At 36.4% G+C, this 19580-nt stretch overlaps 1 protein-coding gene across 2 annotated transcripts; it reads left to right on the top strand.

Annotated features, from left to right (window-relative positions):
• The first annotated feature begins 161 nt into the window (after positions 1 to 161).
• On the top strand, positions 162 to 13195 carry FANCB (FA complementation group B). Of its 2 annotated transcripts, none has more exons than XM_065741333.1 (8): positions 162 to 1168; positions 1812 to 1964; positions 2462 to 2554; positions 7350 to 7478; positions 8290 to 8453; positions 9059 to 9513; positions 10317 to 10554; positions 12734 to 13195. In XM_065741333.1, the coding sequence occupies exons 1-8, from the start codon at positions 236 to 238 to the stop codon at positions 13152 to 13154; spliced, it is 2586 nt and encodes an 861-aa protein (XP_065597405.1). In that variant the 5' UTR covers positions 162 to 235; the 3' UTR covers positions 13155 to 13195. The 2 variants fall into 2 exon arrangements, with proteins under 2 accessions (XP_065597405.1, XP_065597404.1); XM_065741332.1 differs by having other exon boundaries at positions 7350 to 7529.
• The last annotated feature ends 6385 nt before the right edge of the window (positions 13196 to 19580 follow it).

The raw sequence follows: 19580 nt of genomic DNA, 5'->3' as shown, positions 1-19580 counted from the left end.
CGTTGCCTTCCGCCGTTCTCATCCGTGTTCTTCGAGCCCCCGTTAGGGTTCTCAATTAATTCCGCGTCGTCGCTTTGCGATTCGGGGTTTTCCTTAAGATTTAGCGCGCGAGAATGCTTAGCTTTTTGCTCTGCTTTCGTTTTGCAGGTGGAGGGCTCAGAGCCGGGCCGACCCTGACAAAAATGGAGAGGCGTACGGTTTCCTTATAGAGGGATGCGCAGGAAGGCACGTGAAGATGCTTGGGAGCAGCCAGCAACGCGTGTTGCCCTACATTGGGGAGCTCCTCGTGTTTCAGCTGTCCAAAGCAAAGCACGGGGAGGGAGCAGCTGGCAAAGCAGTGGAGCTGCACGTCAGGCGGATGGCATTTGACAGAGGCACTAAGCTATTCGCTCAGAAATCTTCTGGAGCGTTTAGCGTGCGGGCGAAACGCTTAGATGCTGAAATCGTTTGTTGTGACTGCGCCACGCACTCCAAAACGGGGATTGTTCTTCCCTGTGTTTTGATGAGAACGAAAAAGCACGACGGTGTTGTCGAGCACGTCTTGCTGTCGCTTCACAGCTCCGATCAGTTTGAGCAGTGCTGTCGTTTTAAGTTGGATTATGAGCTGAAGGAGGACGTCAGGTTGTTTAGTGGCCCCTCGGTTTTGTGGAGGCATGCCAACAAGCTGTTTTACATCTCTTCTGACACCTGCACGGTCCTGAGCGCTCCTGTTCAACTCTCTTCCATTGTGTGGACGGGTGAAATTGAGGGTGAAGGCACTGTTGTGTTAGGGATCAGAACTGCTTGCCTGCCAGAGAGTGAAGATGGGGATGAGTTTTCCACTTCAGATAGAGCCATCTGGGGCAGTGAGTTCTTTGGTTACACAATTGAAAGGCAAAAAATGCTGACTGGCACGCACTTCATGCCTCATGCTTACAGCAGAGTGGTATCTTCTGTCTGTGTCTGCAAGAGTGAGATACTGAAGAAACAGCTCAAAATATCAGCTGTTGCCATCACACACAAGAACCAAATGATCTGGTTCCAGGATGGTGTTCCTAAAGGCGTTTGTGAGCTTCCTTATGAGAAGCCATGTTCAATAAAAACTGCCGTAACCAGTAGCAATGATTTGCTATTTATTGTGTCTTTTTCATCTGGGAATACATGTGTTGTACGGAGAGAGAACTTGCAGGTATTTGTGGCCTTAAGTAGCTCCCTTTTCCTACTCTGACTTTTCCTGGCTCCTACTTTTCCTACTGCATCTTTTTCATATACATAATTCTATTTGAAGTGAGAAACTATGTGTTTAAGGTTTATTGCTTTTTGTCTTTCCTGTCACTTCTGTTAAAATAACTTGGCTTAAGTATTCACTTTTTTAAAATGTTCATTGCCTTCTTATATATTTGAAAATAAATCCTGGTTTCTGACATTAGTATTACATTTTATGGGTCTGATGCATAGGTTCTGTTGGAAACAAAATCTATAGTATGGCAATTTAAAGTTTAAGACAGCTATGGAAGTGCTTCCAAAATTTAGGTCAAAATCATAGTAAATGGTTACTATTTTAAAGCATCAACTTCTTGGAATTGATGAGCTTTTTGAGTTTTCCTTCCCAGCACGATAAAATGTTGTTTCCCATAAATGACAAGGAGATCTTTGCTTTATTTTTTCCCTAGATCTATAGAGATATAATTAACTTACTAGGTTTTTTAAATGCTCCACCAAGAAGTCTGAATGGAAATGAAATCTTGTCTTACCTGAAAGGTAAGCTTCATCAAAACAGAATCACATATAAGATTCCAAATACATGTGTTTTCAAACCTCTTCTACTGCAGGTTACTACTAAGTGGCAGAAGGTGAAGTCTGTTCTGGTAGATGATTTCGTTGGTTCTGGAACTGAGCAACTGCTGCTGCTTTTCAATGATGACTCCAATACAGATGTGTTAAATATGTTTAAAATAACGGATTTTGGAAAGGTCAACTATGAAGTAAGTTCAGTTTGCCTTTTCTGAGCTGTTCAATCTGTGCTTGAAAAAAACACTGAGAAATAATTGAAGCAGTGGTGCAAAGTGAAATTGGATGTTTGTTGTGAAATGCCCTGAAGTTCGAATATAATTACATGTAATACTCTCTGTTTGAGTAATGATTTAAGTTATCTGGAGAGATTATTCTACTTTGTGGATAGTATCAGCATTCTTTAGGGAATATGATAGAAGATGCTTCAGATGTAACAGATCTTCTCTAATGCTTATCTTTTAGTTGAGAAAATTAAGGTGGTGGTGCACGTTAATTGCTATCTCATAATTGTGTTTTATGTATTATCAATCTTTAATTGCTTTCAGAAGATGAGATTTTTCTTTTAAAATGAATGCAGCTATTCTTCTGGTATCCTCATTTTTATTATTTTTTTTAATTAATGATGTGTAATAGCCTGTACCTTACGTTCATCTTTTTGTATATTATTTTTGCCTTTTTTTTTTTTTAGAGTGGTATTATTTATAAAGATGATGTGCCTGCTGCAGAAGGATTACAAGAGAATGGTTTGCTTACCATCCAAGCTCTTGAAACAAGATTACAGGTTTGTGCTAACTAAATCTGCCCTCGTGTTTTCTCCAAATTAATTTTCTGTATCATTAGTCTAAAGGGTGAGGTTAATAATAGTATTTTTATTGGAAAAGTGTTTCAGGGAGAAATTAGTGTTATGTATCCATTCTTGAATTGGTGGTAGTCTGTTTTAGTTCATTCAGTTGTTATAAGTGCATTTAGTTAATTAGAAGGATCTAATTTAATTTTAATTAAATTTTGATGATAATGCTGAAGCCATATTATAAAAGCTTTGCAACAGTCATTTTACTCATAGATGCTTAAATGCTAATTTCATAATATCAGAGTGTTTACTTCTTTCACTCAGCATTGCACACTTTGAGATGCCAGGTTTCCAGAGTGCTGATGAGCAGCAGCTGTTCCTGGAAGAATTAACTGTTTCTTTGCCAGCTAAGTTGACTTTAACAACTGCCTGACCATTAGTGACCAGATTAGTGACCATTGTTATTACACCACCTGCTGTTGTTTTTCTTCCTAATACTAGCATTTTAATTGTCATAATATTACGGTGTAGAGTGAATGCAGTTAAAATGTTCATCCTTCTTTTAATCACCTTCATATAAAGTATGCTGGGGAATAATACATGCTAGAACACAGGCAAGTAGTGTGAATATATCATCTGCTAGTGAAACCTGAAGATTCAGCTTTCTAGTTTAAGTTCTGTTAGTGTACAGAATGTTCTCCTAAACATTCTTTGGCAGAATTGTGTGTGGTCACCTTGGTCTAAAGTAAGTTATTAGTAAGTGATCAAATAAGAAAGCTATTAAAAACAAACAAAACACTAACAGCATCTGAAGAAAGGATAAATCATGGATTAAGTCAGTGTAAGAATGTTGTTAGTTTACTTGTGCCTTAAGTGTGAAATAGGAGGTAATTATTCTGTTCATTTGGGAATTAATGAAAACTTTAGTGTGTGGTGGTTGTTTCATTTGTAGCCTTTAAGAGGAGGGATTTGGCCAGCAGAAGTTTAGTTTATTACTAAAAGAGAAAGACGACTATGGTCCATTAGCTAAAACCTAAAAAAGACAGAAAAACGTTTTCTTTTAATTACAAGGACAACATCTTCTGAAAGATAGAAGCTGTTATTTAGAGAACAGAGAACAATAGTTCTATCTTTCCTGGAAGTGAGAAGGCAGTTGGACTGATTTTGAGAACCTCTAGGTCCCTTGCAGCCCTGTTTGTTTTTTTCTTCTTTAACAGCTCTTTGCCTTGCTCACTAGAGGTCTGTTGGTTTTTACATACAGAACTGCAAGTTTCCTTCACAAATACATTAGTTTCTACCCATGACTTGGGTAGTGATATACTCTAAGCATGAATTATTTGCTTCTGTATTTTTTCCTTACTCATTACATTACTTTATCCTTCAAACAGACATTAGTTTCCATTTCTTGTTTTTTTTGCTCCTTCCACTTTTGTTGTGAAGATTGTCTACCCTGCCACTGACTTCTGAATGTTTTATGTAACTTGTCTTTTGACATTTCTCTTTTTATACACCGGCTGGCTTTCTGCTTTACAACTTTGTGAATCTGTGTTAGGATCAAATGAATACTTTGTATTGCACATTCTATTGGTTTTGATAGAAGTAAGCCACTGCCTGGAGATCTTATATATCATCTTCTGATAAAGTCCTTCTGACAGAGGCACAGAATCTTTCATAAAGCTTTTTTTTCTAGATTTCTTTTAGACGTAGTAGATCTCTAATTTTCCAAGTCACATGCTGGCACAGGCACTGCAAGAAAATTGAAAATCCTCTTATTTTTTTAATGCTTGAAATCTTTGATATTGCCATGGCAATGAATTTGGAAGTAGGTGGTGGCGAAACAGCTTTAGCCTTAATGTTGCTTCCTTGCTGTTGTTCTGTGTTCCCCTAAATAATAAAGTACTGTTGCTGTTTTTGTTGTGTTTTTTTTTTTTGTTACGTGATGCAAGTGAATTCCAAGGATGATTGTATTGATGCAATAATGCATGGAATTCTGCTTAGCTTGGAGATTTCCAAGTTATTACTTTGTCACCAAAATTCAAGTTTTCTAGAAACTTCCAATCAATTAATGTGTTAACAATCTCTCTGTGGTATCTTCTATTTTAGGGCAAAGAGAAATAGCACATGCAGCCTTTTTTCATACCTCTGTTCCTACCCCTAGATATTTTATCCCTGTGTTGCTGTTTTCTAGCCACATGAAAACTTTGGTCGGTGTTATACTCCACTACATTGAAATACGCAGCATTTAAGTCGTACACTGTAATATGTATAAGTTGCATGTTGCAGATAGTGAAACTGAAAAATCTCTGTGTATTTTTGGAACTGCTCTGTGTTTGTCATGTATCCGGTCTTTAGGGCCTGCATGCAGCCTGTATGCCTCTAAAGATTTTGTTTCCTTTAACACCCATTACGCTGTCTTTTGAAGAGGACTTCCTTCAGCTAAGTAGTGCAGCTACACTGTATCGTTGGTCACAGCCTTTCTCTTGAATTTGCTTGTCCATTCTGACTTGAATACAGGACTTTTCAACACCAACTAGTGAACAGCTTTGTAAGGATTATAGCGCCAGGCTCTTGATGAGTTCTTTTCCTTTTGCTTGGCTTGCCTGTTTTAGGGCGCTGCGTTTGGTTTTTGTTTAGAGATTATTTTTGGGGAGTTCTGGTTCATGTATATGCTTTTTTCTTCCCCATTCTTTTTATTTATTGAATTGAGAATATGTTTGCTCCCATTCTGACAGTGTTGTTTTGATAGTGGGTGGGAAGTTATTCAAGAAATGTTCTGTACATTTTATTTCTAAAACTTAGATTAGAAATACTAACAAGTAGTTGTTTTCTTTATGACCTTTGCTGTAGATTGAGCTTTTTTGATATCTTTTCATAAGATTTCAGTTGCTTGGAAACCACAGAGACTCTTATTTAATAAAAGAGCAGCTTCAAACTCTAGATTTCTGAATTATGTTTCCCTCTAGCATTTTGTCTACTTTTAATGTTTCACCTTTGCTTTTTATTGGTAGTTCTAGTCCTATCTATTGTGAATCTTCCTTTCTATTTTGTGCCCTTTGCAAAAAGTTCTTGGCTTAGTATTTTTAGCTTTGTATGTATGGGTATTATTTTATTTATGAATATTGTAAGTTTAATTGCAGTGTGTCAAAGCACTGTCCTACTTACAACTAAGCCTCTGCTTAATTTACTTTGCTTTCTGACAGTGATTCATCTGTTGTACTGAATTTTCTATCAGCTTTGTTTGTTTGTTGTAGCTCTATACTACAATGCTTTTGAGTGGATGTTTATTTTCTGTTTTTTAAAATGATTCGCTTTCATTTTCTGTTTCACGGTGCAAAAATTAAGACTTCTACTGGTTCTTGTTACTAAGTAGATCTTGGGTATGGGTCTAAGGATGTACATTTTCCTTGTTCCAGAAACAGTGATAAATTATTTCTCTAGTTTTTGCTGTGTGATAAATTTCAGTTCTTATTCTTGTGTTGCTTTACAAAGGGAGGGAAAAATGCTTTCAAAAATCACACTGGACAGCAATTGGATCAGTAGATTTTTGGCTATTTTTGACTTTCTCCCTGTGTAGACCCTATGTTTGTTTGTTTTTTCTTCTGTATCTCAGTTTCTTACTTGGGAGTTAAAAATAGGAGCAAGTAATGGTTTGATACGCTGTTGACTGCAGTTAGGAAACGACTGTAGAAACAAAATAATATAATCATAAAATGGTTTCGGTTGGAAGAGACCTTTAAGATCATGTAGTTCCAACACTGCTATAGGCAGGGACGCCTCCCTCTAGACCAGGCTGCTCACTGCCCCATCCAGCCTGGCTGTGAATGCTTTAAGGGAGGGCACATTCACAGCATCACTGGGCTACCTGTTCCAGTGTCTCACCACCCTCATATAAAGAATGTCTTCTAATATCTACTCTAAACTAATTGTTTTCTAGTTTCAAACTATTTCCCCTCATCCTGTTGCTACCTCCTCTCATAAAAAGTCCCTCCCCACCTTTGTTCTTAACTTTTCCTTTTCTTCCCCCTGGCAAGTCTGGCACTGGATTATTACATGGAATCTGGTATTTGTGATTCTTGTTTTGATAGGTGGCAAATTATTTTGCTAGAGAATTTATCATGGTTGGTTCTATTTGCTCTAAATGCCTTTTGCTCTTGCATCATGAGCGAGTGGCATCACTCCTCTTACTTGGAGTGCTTTTCATTCAAACTTGTCTGTTTGTGACGACTGAATCTGATGTCTTTTTGTTTAGAGGTTGTTTCTCCTTTCCAATGATAGACTTTGCTCTCCTCTCTCTTCTTGTTGACAGTAACAGACTTCTTAGGAGCTTACTTCACAGAGAATACTTTTTGAAGAATTTTTTTAAAGTATAATAACCTTATGCTTAGAACTTCATTTGTTTGCGAAACTGTCTATGTTTCAGTACGTTTACTTGAACAATAATCAATATGTCTTGACAAAACAAAAACAACAAATGATGTTAATACAAAAGTAAAGCAAAAACAATAATGAAAGAGTTGAATGTCTACTTAAACATCTAACGTAAATATTTTCAAATTAAGAAAAACTGAATTTAATATTGAGAGAACAAGATTCTTAGATTTGTATTTTGACAACAGAGTAAGCACACTTGGGCAATTTTTAGAAGCATTACTTCAGGAACATCAGAACTTGGATTATGATGCTTACGTGAAATGGATAGCTGAAGGTTATCCTGGTAGCCTTGATACCAATCCTTATTTGTAGTAGACTAGACGCTGTGTCTAATGACCATTTTTATATTTTACAGGCTGGGCTAACCTCTGTTCGAGAGCTGCAGCAGCATTTAGGTCTCAAAATGAGGGTTATTCTTGAATCATGCAGAGCACTAATAGATCTTGTTGATGGAAGAAGCCATGTTCTTCCAAGTGCAAAAAAGGTAAAATACAGAAGAACACACAGATCACTTCTGATTTCTGCTGAGCCATTTGTAGGCTCTTCCTTCAAACACTTGCTAATTTTACCAGTCAAATTTGCTATTATAAAAATTTATTAATTTGCTTCAAGTAAAGTCTGATTCATTATCTTAACCTGACAATTTATGTTGTTAAGAGTTAAATTTAATTTTTACCTTGAAATTGATCTGCGCAATACCTCCTGGTGACTGGTTTCTACTGAGGAATAAACTTACCCAATGAGTTAATGACAAACAGTAGGACTGTATATTCTTACTTGGCACAGTTGCCTGTATATCAAATACCTGTTTCTGATCCAATATGATATGAAGAATGAGCTGTGATTTCTGTATGCAGAATTTATTTTACAATAAAGTAACATGAGTGAACTGTGAGCTGAAAAGGTGACAGTTTGGGCAAATGTTATATTTGCATGCTTCTCAAACTAAGACTCAATTACTTGAAATCTACCTAATCTTTCAGTTAATATTGTAGTCTCCTTCAAGTCAAGCAGGTTTAGATGGCAAAATTTTAAGCAGTTAATGTTAATAACGTAACTTCTGATGTCTTTATTGGAAGATGATGTGTACAAGGAGAGTATGAGTTGTGTTTGTCATGATAGCTTTTGTTTTACAAAAGTAGATTGCTATCTTTTTTATTCTCTGGAATAGATTTACTAGTTTGTAAAGATTTCATTTTATGTAGTAGATTTTATAGTAGAACATAAAGTAATGCAGTAGTAGTAGAACTAATATCTGCACTATATTTATCTAAACAAACATTTTTTTCGGTAAGGAAGGCCTTGTCTGTCTCTGGGATGATATAGAAAAACCACTTTCTGTTAGTAAAGAGCCATCATTGACTCCTAAACTTCAAGATCATTTCATAGAGAAATTGTGGCATCGTGTTGTGGATGACAATTTGGTAGTTGGAGTAAAACTAACTGAATCATTTTGTTTGTAAGTATATAAATCAAATAATTTCATTTTGTAGTTTTATAGAAATTGAGATTGCAAGTAAAGCCCTGCATTAGTAAGAATGGATTTTTGAGATTTGACTTTTCTACTTTGAACATCTGTGTATAAAGTGTTTAAAGTACATTTTGCCAGTATTGCTGTTGTGGTATGTGTATATGTGTACTTTTGTTTGAATACCTAAAAATAATGTAAAATATTACAAGAGCTTTTTTTAGTTCTCAAGGGGGCAGAATTTATACTTTCTCTATTCCTTTTTTTGTTGTTATTTTTAAAGACTTAATTTTCTTTTAGTAGAAATAGAAGTGCAAGCATTATAGAGTATCTGCTAGGGTTATGTTGAATGCTCAACATTTTCTGAGTGAATTAAGTGTCCAGATTATTTCAGTTAATTTGAAGGGTCTAACTCCTAGAAGCTCTTAATTCAACTGACTATTTTGCCTAAGATTATAAGTACTTACACACTGCATAGTCTCTGAATTAACTTGGAATGATATTGGAGTTTGTAGTAGTCTTAAAGGTTGTAAAGTACTGGCTATCTGCTATTTAGCAAAAGTAATAATGCAGTCATCTTATACGTAATTTTACAGGTCAGTGGGTGATACCAGTTTATCATTAGTGATGGATCAAGACTCCTCTTTGATTTCTCCAATTATTGAATGTCAGAATAAAATCCTTAAGGTGAACCAAGTTTTCTCAGCATTATCTGTCTCCTTGTGTCAAAATGAGCCTCCTCAAAAGAAGATGAAATTGGATTTGCATTGTAAGAATGAAATGAAAAAAGGATTTCATAAGAAATATTCTAGGACTCAACTGGATAAAGCAAATACAGTCACTGCTGTTACCAGCCTTTCACCACTACTGGCATTTCATCATGTTTGTTGTGCAGTTCTACTACATGCAAAGAAACAAAAACATTGGAATGGTGATTTACCGAAGAGCAAAAGGATAACTTTACTCTGTGGGAAAATTTTGCTAAGTCTGGAAGATATTTCAAATGGAAAATATTCAGTAAATATGCTAAGGGATAATAGTTGTTGCACAGGTAAATGGATCAATAGTTTGGATTCATAAAGATGTGGTTGATTACTCTTAACCCAGAAAAAGCAAGCTAAATTTTCAGGGTACCATTATGTTTCTTTCTTCAAACTCAAAATATACAGACTTTTGAATTAAAAGCTGTGTGAAATAGTTTGTTTTTTAATTATAAAAAAATTGAAACTTGCTGTAAGGTTTTACAACACTGGTGCTGAAGAGTCAAGAAAGATTAATTTTGAAGATAAATGTGAATACATCTGTAGCCTTTTTTTTTCCCTACAAATAAAATATTTACTGTTGATTGGATACTACGTCAGGAAAAAGTATGGATTTCTATCTTTTAAGTAATATGAAGGTAATTGAAGCTTTTTCCTCATCTGCACATCTATTTTTCCAAGTTCCTCATTGAACTGATACTGAACTGGGCTTCTGCTAATGTCGTGAAATGGCTTTTTGATCATTTGCTATGAATTTTAATTTCTGCCTTTAATGCCATATCATCAGCTAACACCAGAGTGCCATCTTAATATCACAGGAGACTATTAATAGTGTTCCCTTGGCAAGGTGACATTTATCTTTAGAGCCCTCTTATTATGTAGTTACAGCTTTGTTAATCAGGTAACCATTTTGCTTGACAGAAATAGGTGTTGAGAATATTGGAGAGAAGGAAGTTTTCAAAGAACATGGAATACAGGTGCACACTCTGCATGTAAAACTGGGAGAGTGAAGCAAAAATTTACTCACATCTACTACATGAAACCTGATCAAATTATTTAGGTTAAGTATCTTTTTTTCTGTATTTTCTTGCAGGTTCCATGGAAGACATACTTGCTATCCTTGCAGCATCTATCAGATTTTCCTTTCAGATTGTGTCTTCTGACTGCACGCTGACTCGGGTAAATTCGTGGTTACTTGGAGAAATGAAATGCGTACCGTTTAAGGAATGCTATGACATGGTATTCTCTCATAAAGCAGGAAATATGTATGGAACAGTTTTTAGTTGGACACTGAAAAGTCCTTTTGAAGGAGTTCTAACGCTATTTTGCAGGTAAAATTGGTCAAAAGTTTTACAGTGTATTAATCTTATGCACGTACTTTTATCTTCACATTGTCTATGACTGGCATCACAGCCAACAGCCGTAGTTCTGATATGAAAATTTCAGAGCCTGAATTGTATGATTTGATTTTGTGCTGGTACACTGAATTCCAGATAGTTCTAGTCCCTTTAATAGGCACTCAATACCATTTCTTCAGTTCATTTCAATGCATAGTAATTTTATATTCATTTTTTCTTAATAAAATATATATTTTTTCAATATATGTTGATTTTTTTTTAATTTCCTTAATCATAAGGGAATGTTTGTTTTTATCAGAAACAAACTGGACAATTTAAACTGTATTCTTTGTCTTTTTTTAGTTTAGTAAGGTTACATAAACTTATTCTAACTGGTATGTTTTTCTGATATACTTTATTTTCTGTCTACCATTATTTTGAAGAGGAAATAATCTGAAGAACCTCAGTGATTTCCTTACGTAGATTGTTAAACTATTGTGATAAAATGATGTACATCAGGTAAACAAGTTAGTAATACTTCCATCATCTATGATTTATCTGGATAAGGCTCACACTATGGAAAATAATTTTCAAGTACTGACAAACTTTTCTTTTCTGAAGAGTTCAAGCTCAAACAATGAAAGCTAAAATAAAGTAAGGGCACATCTGTTAGGAATAGTAAATGAGAAAACTTCATTCAATTAGGAGTTGGTTACCTTTCATGTAAGAGCAAAGTAATGTTTTTAAAAATCAAGACTTTTGATTTCAAGACTTGAAAACTTAGTTTACTTGATGCTATTCATTTTCAATCCAACTTAATATCAGTACTTAATGAGCTGCATGTTTATGCTTATATTTTCAGTGTTGTTTTTTTCCCTGTTCTTTGGATCGATCTTTTTCTAGCAGAATATTTCTCTTGACAGATTGAAGGCACTGACAATTTTTTTTTTCACAGCCATTCTGACACAACAGATGCAAATTATCTCATAAGTAGTGGAAAATTAAGATAAAGCTGTTCTATTGCAATTCACTTAAGGGAAACAGCTTTACTGATCAGTGTGAGAAAGCTACTTAGGGATGTGTTACGGTTCAAAGAGTTAAACGTGTGATGCCTCTCCCTCCCCTTAAGAGAAGGGGGAAGGAAGAAGAAACCCAGTTGAGATAGGAGAAACCTAATTTATTAAAAGGAATGTGAGATAATACAGAATAATTAAGAATAATAAATCAAATGAACCAAAAACGAACTAGAGGGGAGAGAGTGAAGAAGCCAAGTGCTTATTGGCAGGCCTTCACCAGCTGGCCTCCTAGAGGAGATGAGAAATTCCCCCCTCACCCATAACTGGAAGATCATGTCTGCCAGGACTGGAACTTGTGTGAGATAGCTGAGTCTGATAGAAGCTCAGCACACAGGAAGCACAACCAGTGCTGTGCTTAAGCATTAGGCAGGCTGCCATATGATACAATGATACGGAATACTGACAAAGCCAGGACAGGATGCTTTTTTTTTTTCTTTTTTCTGACATAATTTTTATAATTTTTCCTTTGAAAGACATCATCTGAGGAGCTCATCTGGCCAAACACAATAAAAATGACTTTGGACAAACTCTGCATTCCTCTCAGGATGAATGTTTGTCTATCACTGCATCATGTTGGTTTCTGGGGAAATAGGTTCCCTGTGATGAATACCAGCACTATTTTATCCATTACTTTTGAATGTCTAATTGTTTTTAAGCACAAGTGGGTGTTCAAAAAAGACTGGTAGTTAGCCACCTAGTAGTTCTACAGTGCATATTGATGGTGACGTTATATGAATGCGTCTTTCTTCTGCCCCTAAATGCATACTAAGCAACTTTGTGTTGTCATGTGTAGTTTTTATGTGCAATGAACTTTTTCTTAAAGAAAGAAATGATGCCCACGTAAGTGGTTATATATTTTAATGCTGAAGATTTGTTACTGAATCAGCAGATCTTTTGATATACAGCAGCTAGTCCACATTCCATTAGGAAGTCCTTGCTGGCAGTCATGTGTAGTGTATACACTAAAGACTATAAACATCCTAAGTTTTCATCTGTTTAATTTAAAGCAGTTTTATAATATTTACTACTGTTTGAATTTACTACTGTGAATTTTGAACACACAATATATCTTTAATAATAGCACTCTCATTTTGCAGAAGTCTGACTGTCATGTTCCAGTGTCTTCATAGCCTTACTAGAGCTCTCCCACCAAGCTGTGATGTAAAACTCCTGAGATGTGGAAGCAAAAATGTGCTTACTGAGCAGTTAGCACTGGCTTTGGAAAAAGAAATGCTCGCCTCAAGAAGTTTCCTCTCTTCAAAACAAAGTAAAGCTGAAAACAACATATCAAGGTGGAATGAGCCTGGCAAGAAAATCAATGATCCTCCTGTGGCTTCCTTACTGGGCAGTGAGGATGGAGTTCAGCAATTCAGAAAGAAGCTTCAAAATGAACGGGAAGAGTGTGTGCTAAGCATGAATGAAACGATGGATGGTTTCCTTTACCAGGAAATGGCTTTGAAAGTAGCAGAAGCTCAGCTCAGTTCTGATATGATGGTGTGGAGACTGAGCAAGTCCTAAAAACTTCTCTTAAGTTTATTTTGAATAAAATTTTAATAAAATTGTAATATAAAATATTCATATATACATCACTTTTTATTCTATAGTTCAGAGATTTGTACAGATAAATCACTGTATTTTGGTTGATGACTTCTAGTTCAGCAAAAATGAGTATTAAAAATGTTACATTTTAGAAAAATGTATTTTAAGGTATTTCTCTAATATTATTTGGAAGTTATAATTCTTAATCTTTAAATGAAATACATCAGGAAAAAAATAGTTCTATTAAATTTATACTAGAACTATTAACAGAGAACACTGCTTGCTTTTTTTTAATCTTAACACTAATCTTAACACAAAGCTGTAGGAAGTATCTTAAGTTAAACCTTACAGTCAAGTTATGGATTAAAATTGTTTGACAAATTCAAAGCAGTAGCAGCCTATTTTCATGATGTGTCATGCCTTTTAAATAATATTTGTTAAATCTGCACGCCAGTTGTTAAATCTGAGGGAGGAAAGCCCTGCCTGTACTTTGCAGCCCAGTTTTATAGTGGCTGCCTTTGGTTTTGAGACATCTTAGGGTATGCGTTGTTGCCAGAGAAACTAAATCAAGCCTTCTACAAATTTTCATGAAGTCTTGAACATTCATCCTGTAATGTAATACTTTTGAGGGGTCCAGCCTCACTGACAAGCCCATGGAAAGGTTCATTTGTTTGTCAAATCCTGGCCAAAACTCTTTCCTTAGAACTTCAATCCAGTTTCAAAGATGGAATATTTGTTTGTTTGTTTCCTGAGTTATAAATGCTTGTCTCTTGATATTAGTTAGATAATTAGATATCAGTACTTCTGTCCTGTTCTCAACTACTATAAGTAACAAGCATGTCCTTGCCTGTTGCACTTCATTTCTGGCTGGAAAAAGATAGTATGTGTGAATCCCAGAAGAGAGCTGCCTGTGATCTTGCGTGTACTTCTCGCAACTGTAGTTACTTTTTTTTTCTTCTGTAGTTATGATTCTTTTCAGCTTTGCATGTGACAGGAGGCTTGGAAAATGGCAAATCGTAATACTTTGTTTGCTTTTATCTCTGCTTCATGCAAGCAAAATTGTAGTTTTTGTCACCTTTTTTTTTTGTTTTTCAAAAGTTGTCAAACAGTTTGCTGCAAATTAAGTCTTAGTAGTTAACAACAGCTGCAGTGTGTACTCTTGGCTGTAAGCATTAGGCTTGAAAAATGAAAGATCTATCTATTCAGGAGAACGTTCCTCAAGATTTTTTTTTTTTTGTAAAGAATTTAAACCATGGTTTAACTCAGAAAGCAGCTAAGCACAACAGAACATTTCTTTTACTCCCACCCAGTGGGTGGGATGGGGAGATATAATTTAAAGAAAGTATAACTAGTGGATTGGGGTAATGACAGTAAGACAGAAAAGAAAGGGAAAATAATGAGACAGGTAGCCCTGCAAAACAAGTGATGCACGGGACAATTGCTCATCACCTGCTGACTTATGCCCAGCTGGTTCCCAAGCTGTAGCAGTCTCCCCAGGCAACTCCTCCTTTTATTGTTCTGCTTGGTGACATATGCTGTGAAATGTTCCTCTGGCCAATTTGGGTCACCTCTTCTGGTTCTGTTCCCTCCCAACCCTTGCTCATCTCCATCCCACTTACTTGCAGGACGATGTAGGAAGCTGAAATGTGCTTGCTTTAGCATTAAATACCGCTCAGCACCAATGTTCAACTTGTTTTTTCTCCTAAGTTCAAAACATGGCATCATCCCAGCCACAGAGAAGATAATTATCTTAACCGAGACCAGGACAACCCATAAGAAATCACACTCTGTACCCACTGGACAAAACAGAATAATTCGAAAAAAACAAACCACCAAACACAAAAATACCTTTTTCTTAAGCTTCGTTTATGTTTCGCCTGCAGTCGGAGCTAAGAGCTCAATGTCAGGACTTGGCAAGCAGTTGTCACTGGAATTCCCCAAGTAACATTCCTAATTTTAAGCAGTTTCAGGAAGCAGCCTTGAAACCCAGCTTGCAGTTAAAGGAAGCACCTTGGTAAACCAGCTGAGAAGGAACTTTCAGAACAACAAAGCTATTATTCATCTTCAGGTACTTGAAGGAGCTTATGCAAAGCTGTGGAAACAGTTCAGCCATTGGTTATTAGGAGGAAGCAAGGTTTCCCATAGTGACATCAGTACGTGTGTCTCTCTAAAAAGAAATTTTTGTTTCTACTCCCATCCATCACTGTGCAGAACTAACAGAGTTGACAGCAATTGCCAATTTCTAATTCCATGAGATTGACACCTATTGTTGTTTAAAGGCAGCACATAGTTAAATCACATAATTACATGACTCTTCCTTAGCAGAATAATAACTTATGCAACAACGTGTCTCTATTAATGAGTCCTTCCAGAGGCATGAATGCTTAGTTTTTGGATCATCGGATGAAGTCACTGTAAGCTTTCCTAAGAGACCTCTAAGATTCCTGGGAGTTTCCCAACTCTCTAGTAATGGCATTGCACAACTTCCATTGGTAGTGATGCAATTGGTAAACGTAATGTGTGTGCACGAGAGGTGCTTTACTGTCCCAAAATCTAAATATCTGCTAGAAATGCCTGGAAGGTTTCTGCTGGTAAACTTTTGAGGCAGGAACCATGCAAAAAGTACAGCTATTCTGAGCAAAACCGTTTCAAGTTCTTCAGTATCTTCTCATGAAATGGCAGCATTGTTTTAGAGATGTTTGATCTGAACTTGTCTTTCAAAAGCAAAAGCAATAGAGATTTTGGAATTCTGTTTCTCTAGCATGATGATTAATATCTGAGTGTGAGCTGCTGAAGTGTAAAATCCAAATTGCACTAAGAGAATCACTTAGATTGGTTCCCTTTGTTTCTAGCCCATTTTCTGGACTTCTGTATTATGATAACTATTCACACAACGCTTTTGCTTACACATAATTACCCATTAGGAGCAACTACTGGGAGGCCTGTCCCAGATCCTAAGAACTTTGAGGTAGGTAGTTTGGAAAGTCTCCAGAGGACCCTTTTTTTTTTTTTGTCAGGTGCGTATGAATAACCCTGCAGTGTTTTTGTCTTCACATAGCAACCGCTGCTTGCTTGTGCAAGGTCCAATTTATGCAACCTGCTGTTGATAGAAGTGTGGGTTGTGGCGGTGTTCACAGGCAGCAGGCTTGTGGTTTTGTTTTTTTTTCACACATAAACGTTTGGTAAGATCATTAAATTATGCTCAGATGCAACTTGTCTAGACCCCCCAAAAAGTCTAGAAAACATAGTTTTTAATTTCTGAAAGCCAGCAGGCATCTGATTTCTAGCAGGTATCTGTAGTTCTGTCTCTGATCAGGGCTGTGGTCAATATGCAGTGGTTCACTACTAGCTGTTTGGAGAGGGTTGATGTGAAAGGGAATCCTTGTACAGGAAGTATGAGCTTTCATACCTAATTGCATACTTATGTCTGTCTTAACACTAAAGTCAGCATGATTTAAGGCTGTAAGGCAAGGCTTTGTGTGTCAAAGGACTGTTTTCCTTGGTATAATAAACAAAACTAATTGTTACAGCGATTTTCTCTGTTGTTCTCAGAACTCTCAGCGAGGGGAAATGAGTCTGGTCTAGAGTAATCTCTGTTGGATAAGAATAGTTCCTTTTTAAGTGGGTGTGTACGTACATACATGTTTTATGTCAACCAACAGGCTGCTGGATTTTTTTGTGGTAATGAGAGCTAAGCCTTCTCTCTCAGCTAATAATTAACTGTTTTCCCACAGCTTTTGAAAATTTGGAAACTGTGACAGTCTTATGACTTCTGAATCATGCTGACGAAAAGAAAGAAGAAAGACGATAAAATAATGCTAGCCTGCTTATCCATGAGTGAGTTATCATTAAAGGCTATTAACAAAGATGATGGGGTCAGCATGAGGAGTATCCAAATAATGGTAGTTTTCTTCTCCCTTCCCTTTTTTCCTGGGAGAACTGAACTTCAGGAGTAGAAGGTAAGCGTGGATGCAACAATAAAGGCATGAGTGTGTGGCAGTTGTTTTGATTTTGGGGTGTGTATGTATATATGTGTATGCATCTGGAGTTTTTTGTTTATTTTTTCCCAGTACTCCTTATGTCTCTGTATTTTAGACATCCCCCAAGGTGGGAACAAAGTGATCATCTTGGATCAGTTGAAGTTTTTCCCTAAGGTAAACACTATATCAAATACTCCCAGAGGAAAGGCAAATGAGAAGGAGGTTCAATACCACTCTATAATTACTGGTTCAAGGTGATACTACTTTGGTATTTTCTGTGACCTCAGGTTTCTAGTATGTGACAACCTTACCCCTCTAGTGCATTGAGAAATAAATAATTTACAGGTGTGCAACAGCAGCTGATACTTATTAGGTTAGAACAAAGACTGCCAAAGGGTCAGGTCTGCATTAGTCCAGTTCCTGCTTGAAATCCCACATTCACAAATCCCTGTTGCTTAACTGTGGTATTTAGGTCAGGTCTGCAGCTTGGTAAAGAAGTCTCAGGTTAACTAATTCTTCTCCTCGTTGTCTAAGTGGTGAGGTGATGAATCATCCACCCAGCTGCAATCCTTACCTATGCAGAAAGGTATAAAGAAAAGTGCTTTGTAATGAGTCCTTCAGAACTGCATGTGCTGCCTCTGTACCTGCCCCTTTCTCTCTCCTTAGAACCCTAGTTGCATTTTTGAGCTAAACGTGTGATATCTTTTATGATCCTGCTTTTGAAATGTTCTCAAGCGCTAGGGGAAAAACAGAAGCTGCAAAATCTTCCAAAATGCAGACATTGGATGGTGGGGCTCTACTAATTCTGTACCGTCTGTACTGCTCCCACCCTCCAGGCTCTACCAACACACTACTTTGAGAGCCTTCCTTCTTCCCTTTCCCTCTTACCGTGATGATTAAATGTCAAGGACTGAAAAAAAAAGTCACTTTAGAAATGCAATAATTAACTTTGCAAAGCTTTGTCATGTCAGGAACAGGTATATTCTCTTTTCCAAAGGATATAACTTGCTAAGTCAGATAACCTGCAGATAAAGGTCATGTCCCCAATGCAATGCACACACTGACAAAGCTTTCAGGTGCCTGGCACACTAAAGCAAGACATTATATAACACATAGAAAACATTTCCTCACCACATCTCTGACACCCCCAGCAGAGTGCTTGAGGACAGATGATGAGAATAAGTAGTTGGATCTTTTTTTTATATAAGCTTTCTGTAATTGTAGTTCATTCAGCTCTATTGTCTGGCAGTGGATTTCAATGGTATCAATAATCATTTAAAGACTTCACTTTAATTTTACCTTCTAATATCATTTAAAAAAACTTAGATATGTTGCTATACTACTACAGCTTTTTAAATCTACATTTGGGTGCTAATTTTTTAATATATAATTTTTGTGGAAATCCAAAGAGGAATGAATTTTGTTTTTTGTTTGTTTCCTTTTTTTTTTTTTAGCAGAATTATCTAGCTGACCTAATGCAGAAAACATATACAGACTTCTTCAGCCATCATAAATCAGTTGGGTATGATGAAATTGTATTACAGAAATCAGAGGAAGTCATGTAACATTTTAGCTATGGATAGTTTTTCAGTGCAGTGGGAAGAGGCAGTAACAGAAGCAGTCAAACTAGTTCAGTACTTTTCACTGTTGATCAGCTTTTTTAAACACATAGTTTCACCACCAAAAGCAGCTGTTGGACTTGAAGAGACCATGAACTTTCATGCTGAAACAGCCTAAGAGTAAGAATCGACATATATTTCATAGAACCACCTGTTCTGTAAGTGGCCACCTTCAAGATGACTGAGTCCAGCCACAAACCCGATTTGCGATCACGTTTGTTAGATTATATTCTTCCCCACTCTGGTCATTGTAATTGCTATGTTGCATGAAAGTGTCATCTTTCACCATCCCATAAAAAGACTGTTTGTGTATTAATGGCATGACAATGAAAGCAAAAACCATACTCTGTATATCAATCATTGTCACCTCTTCAGAGGACTTGTAGAAAGCTCAAATCACAGTTTCAGGTGGAGGAAAATCATCACCTTTTTAATACTGGTGATTATTCTGTGATATTTTTCCCTAGTGGCGTCCTTAAATTTCTCTATGTACATGATTCATATTTAACTACTTAAACATGGCATTTCAATTGTGCTTTATTAACTACAACTCAAATTCAAAATTTGTTTGTTCCATATGGTTTTGACTCACGTGCATTGTGGCATAATTTACCTGCCTCTTGTCCTGGGGAGCACCTGTGTAAATGAATAATGAACCATTATATTCTTCAGATCATATCTTTGTTTATCCATCTCTCTGCAAAACTAACCAGATTATTCCAGTGCAAAGTACCTCACTACTACGCAAGCTTTCTTGGTAAGCTTGTGGTATTTTTAAGGTAAAGATCAACATTTAACAGTCTTAT

The sequence above is a fragment of the Cyrtonyx montezumae genome, unplaced genomic scaffold, assembly GCF_038088225.1.
Source record: "Cyrtonyx montezumae isolate F1298 unplaced genomic scaffold, pur_monq_1.0 scaffold_3, whole genome shotgun sequence".
NCBI classification, from domain to species: Eukaryota; Metazoa; Chordata; class Aves; order Galliformes; family Odontophoridae; genus Cyrtonyx; species Cyrtonyx montezumae.
This window is presented reverse-complemented; position numbering and strand designations above follow the sequence as displayed.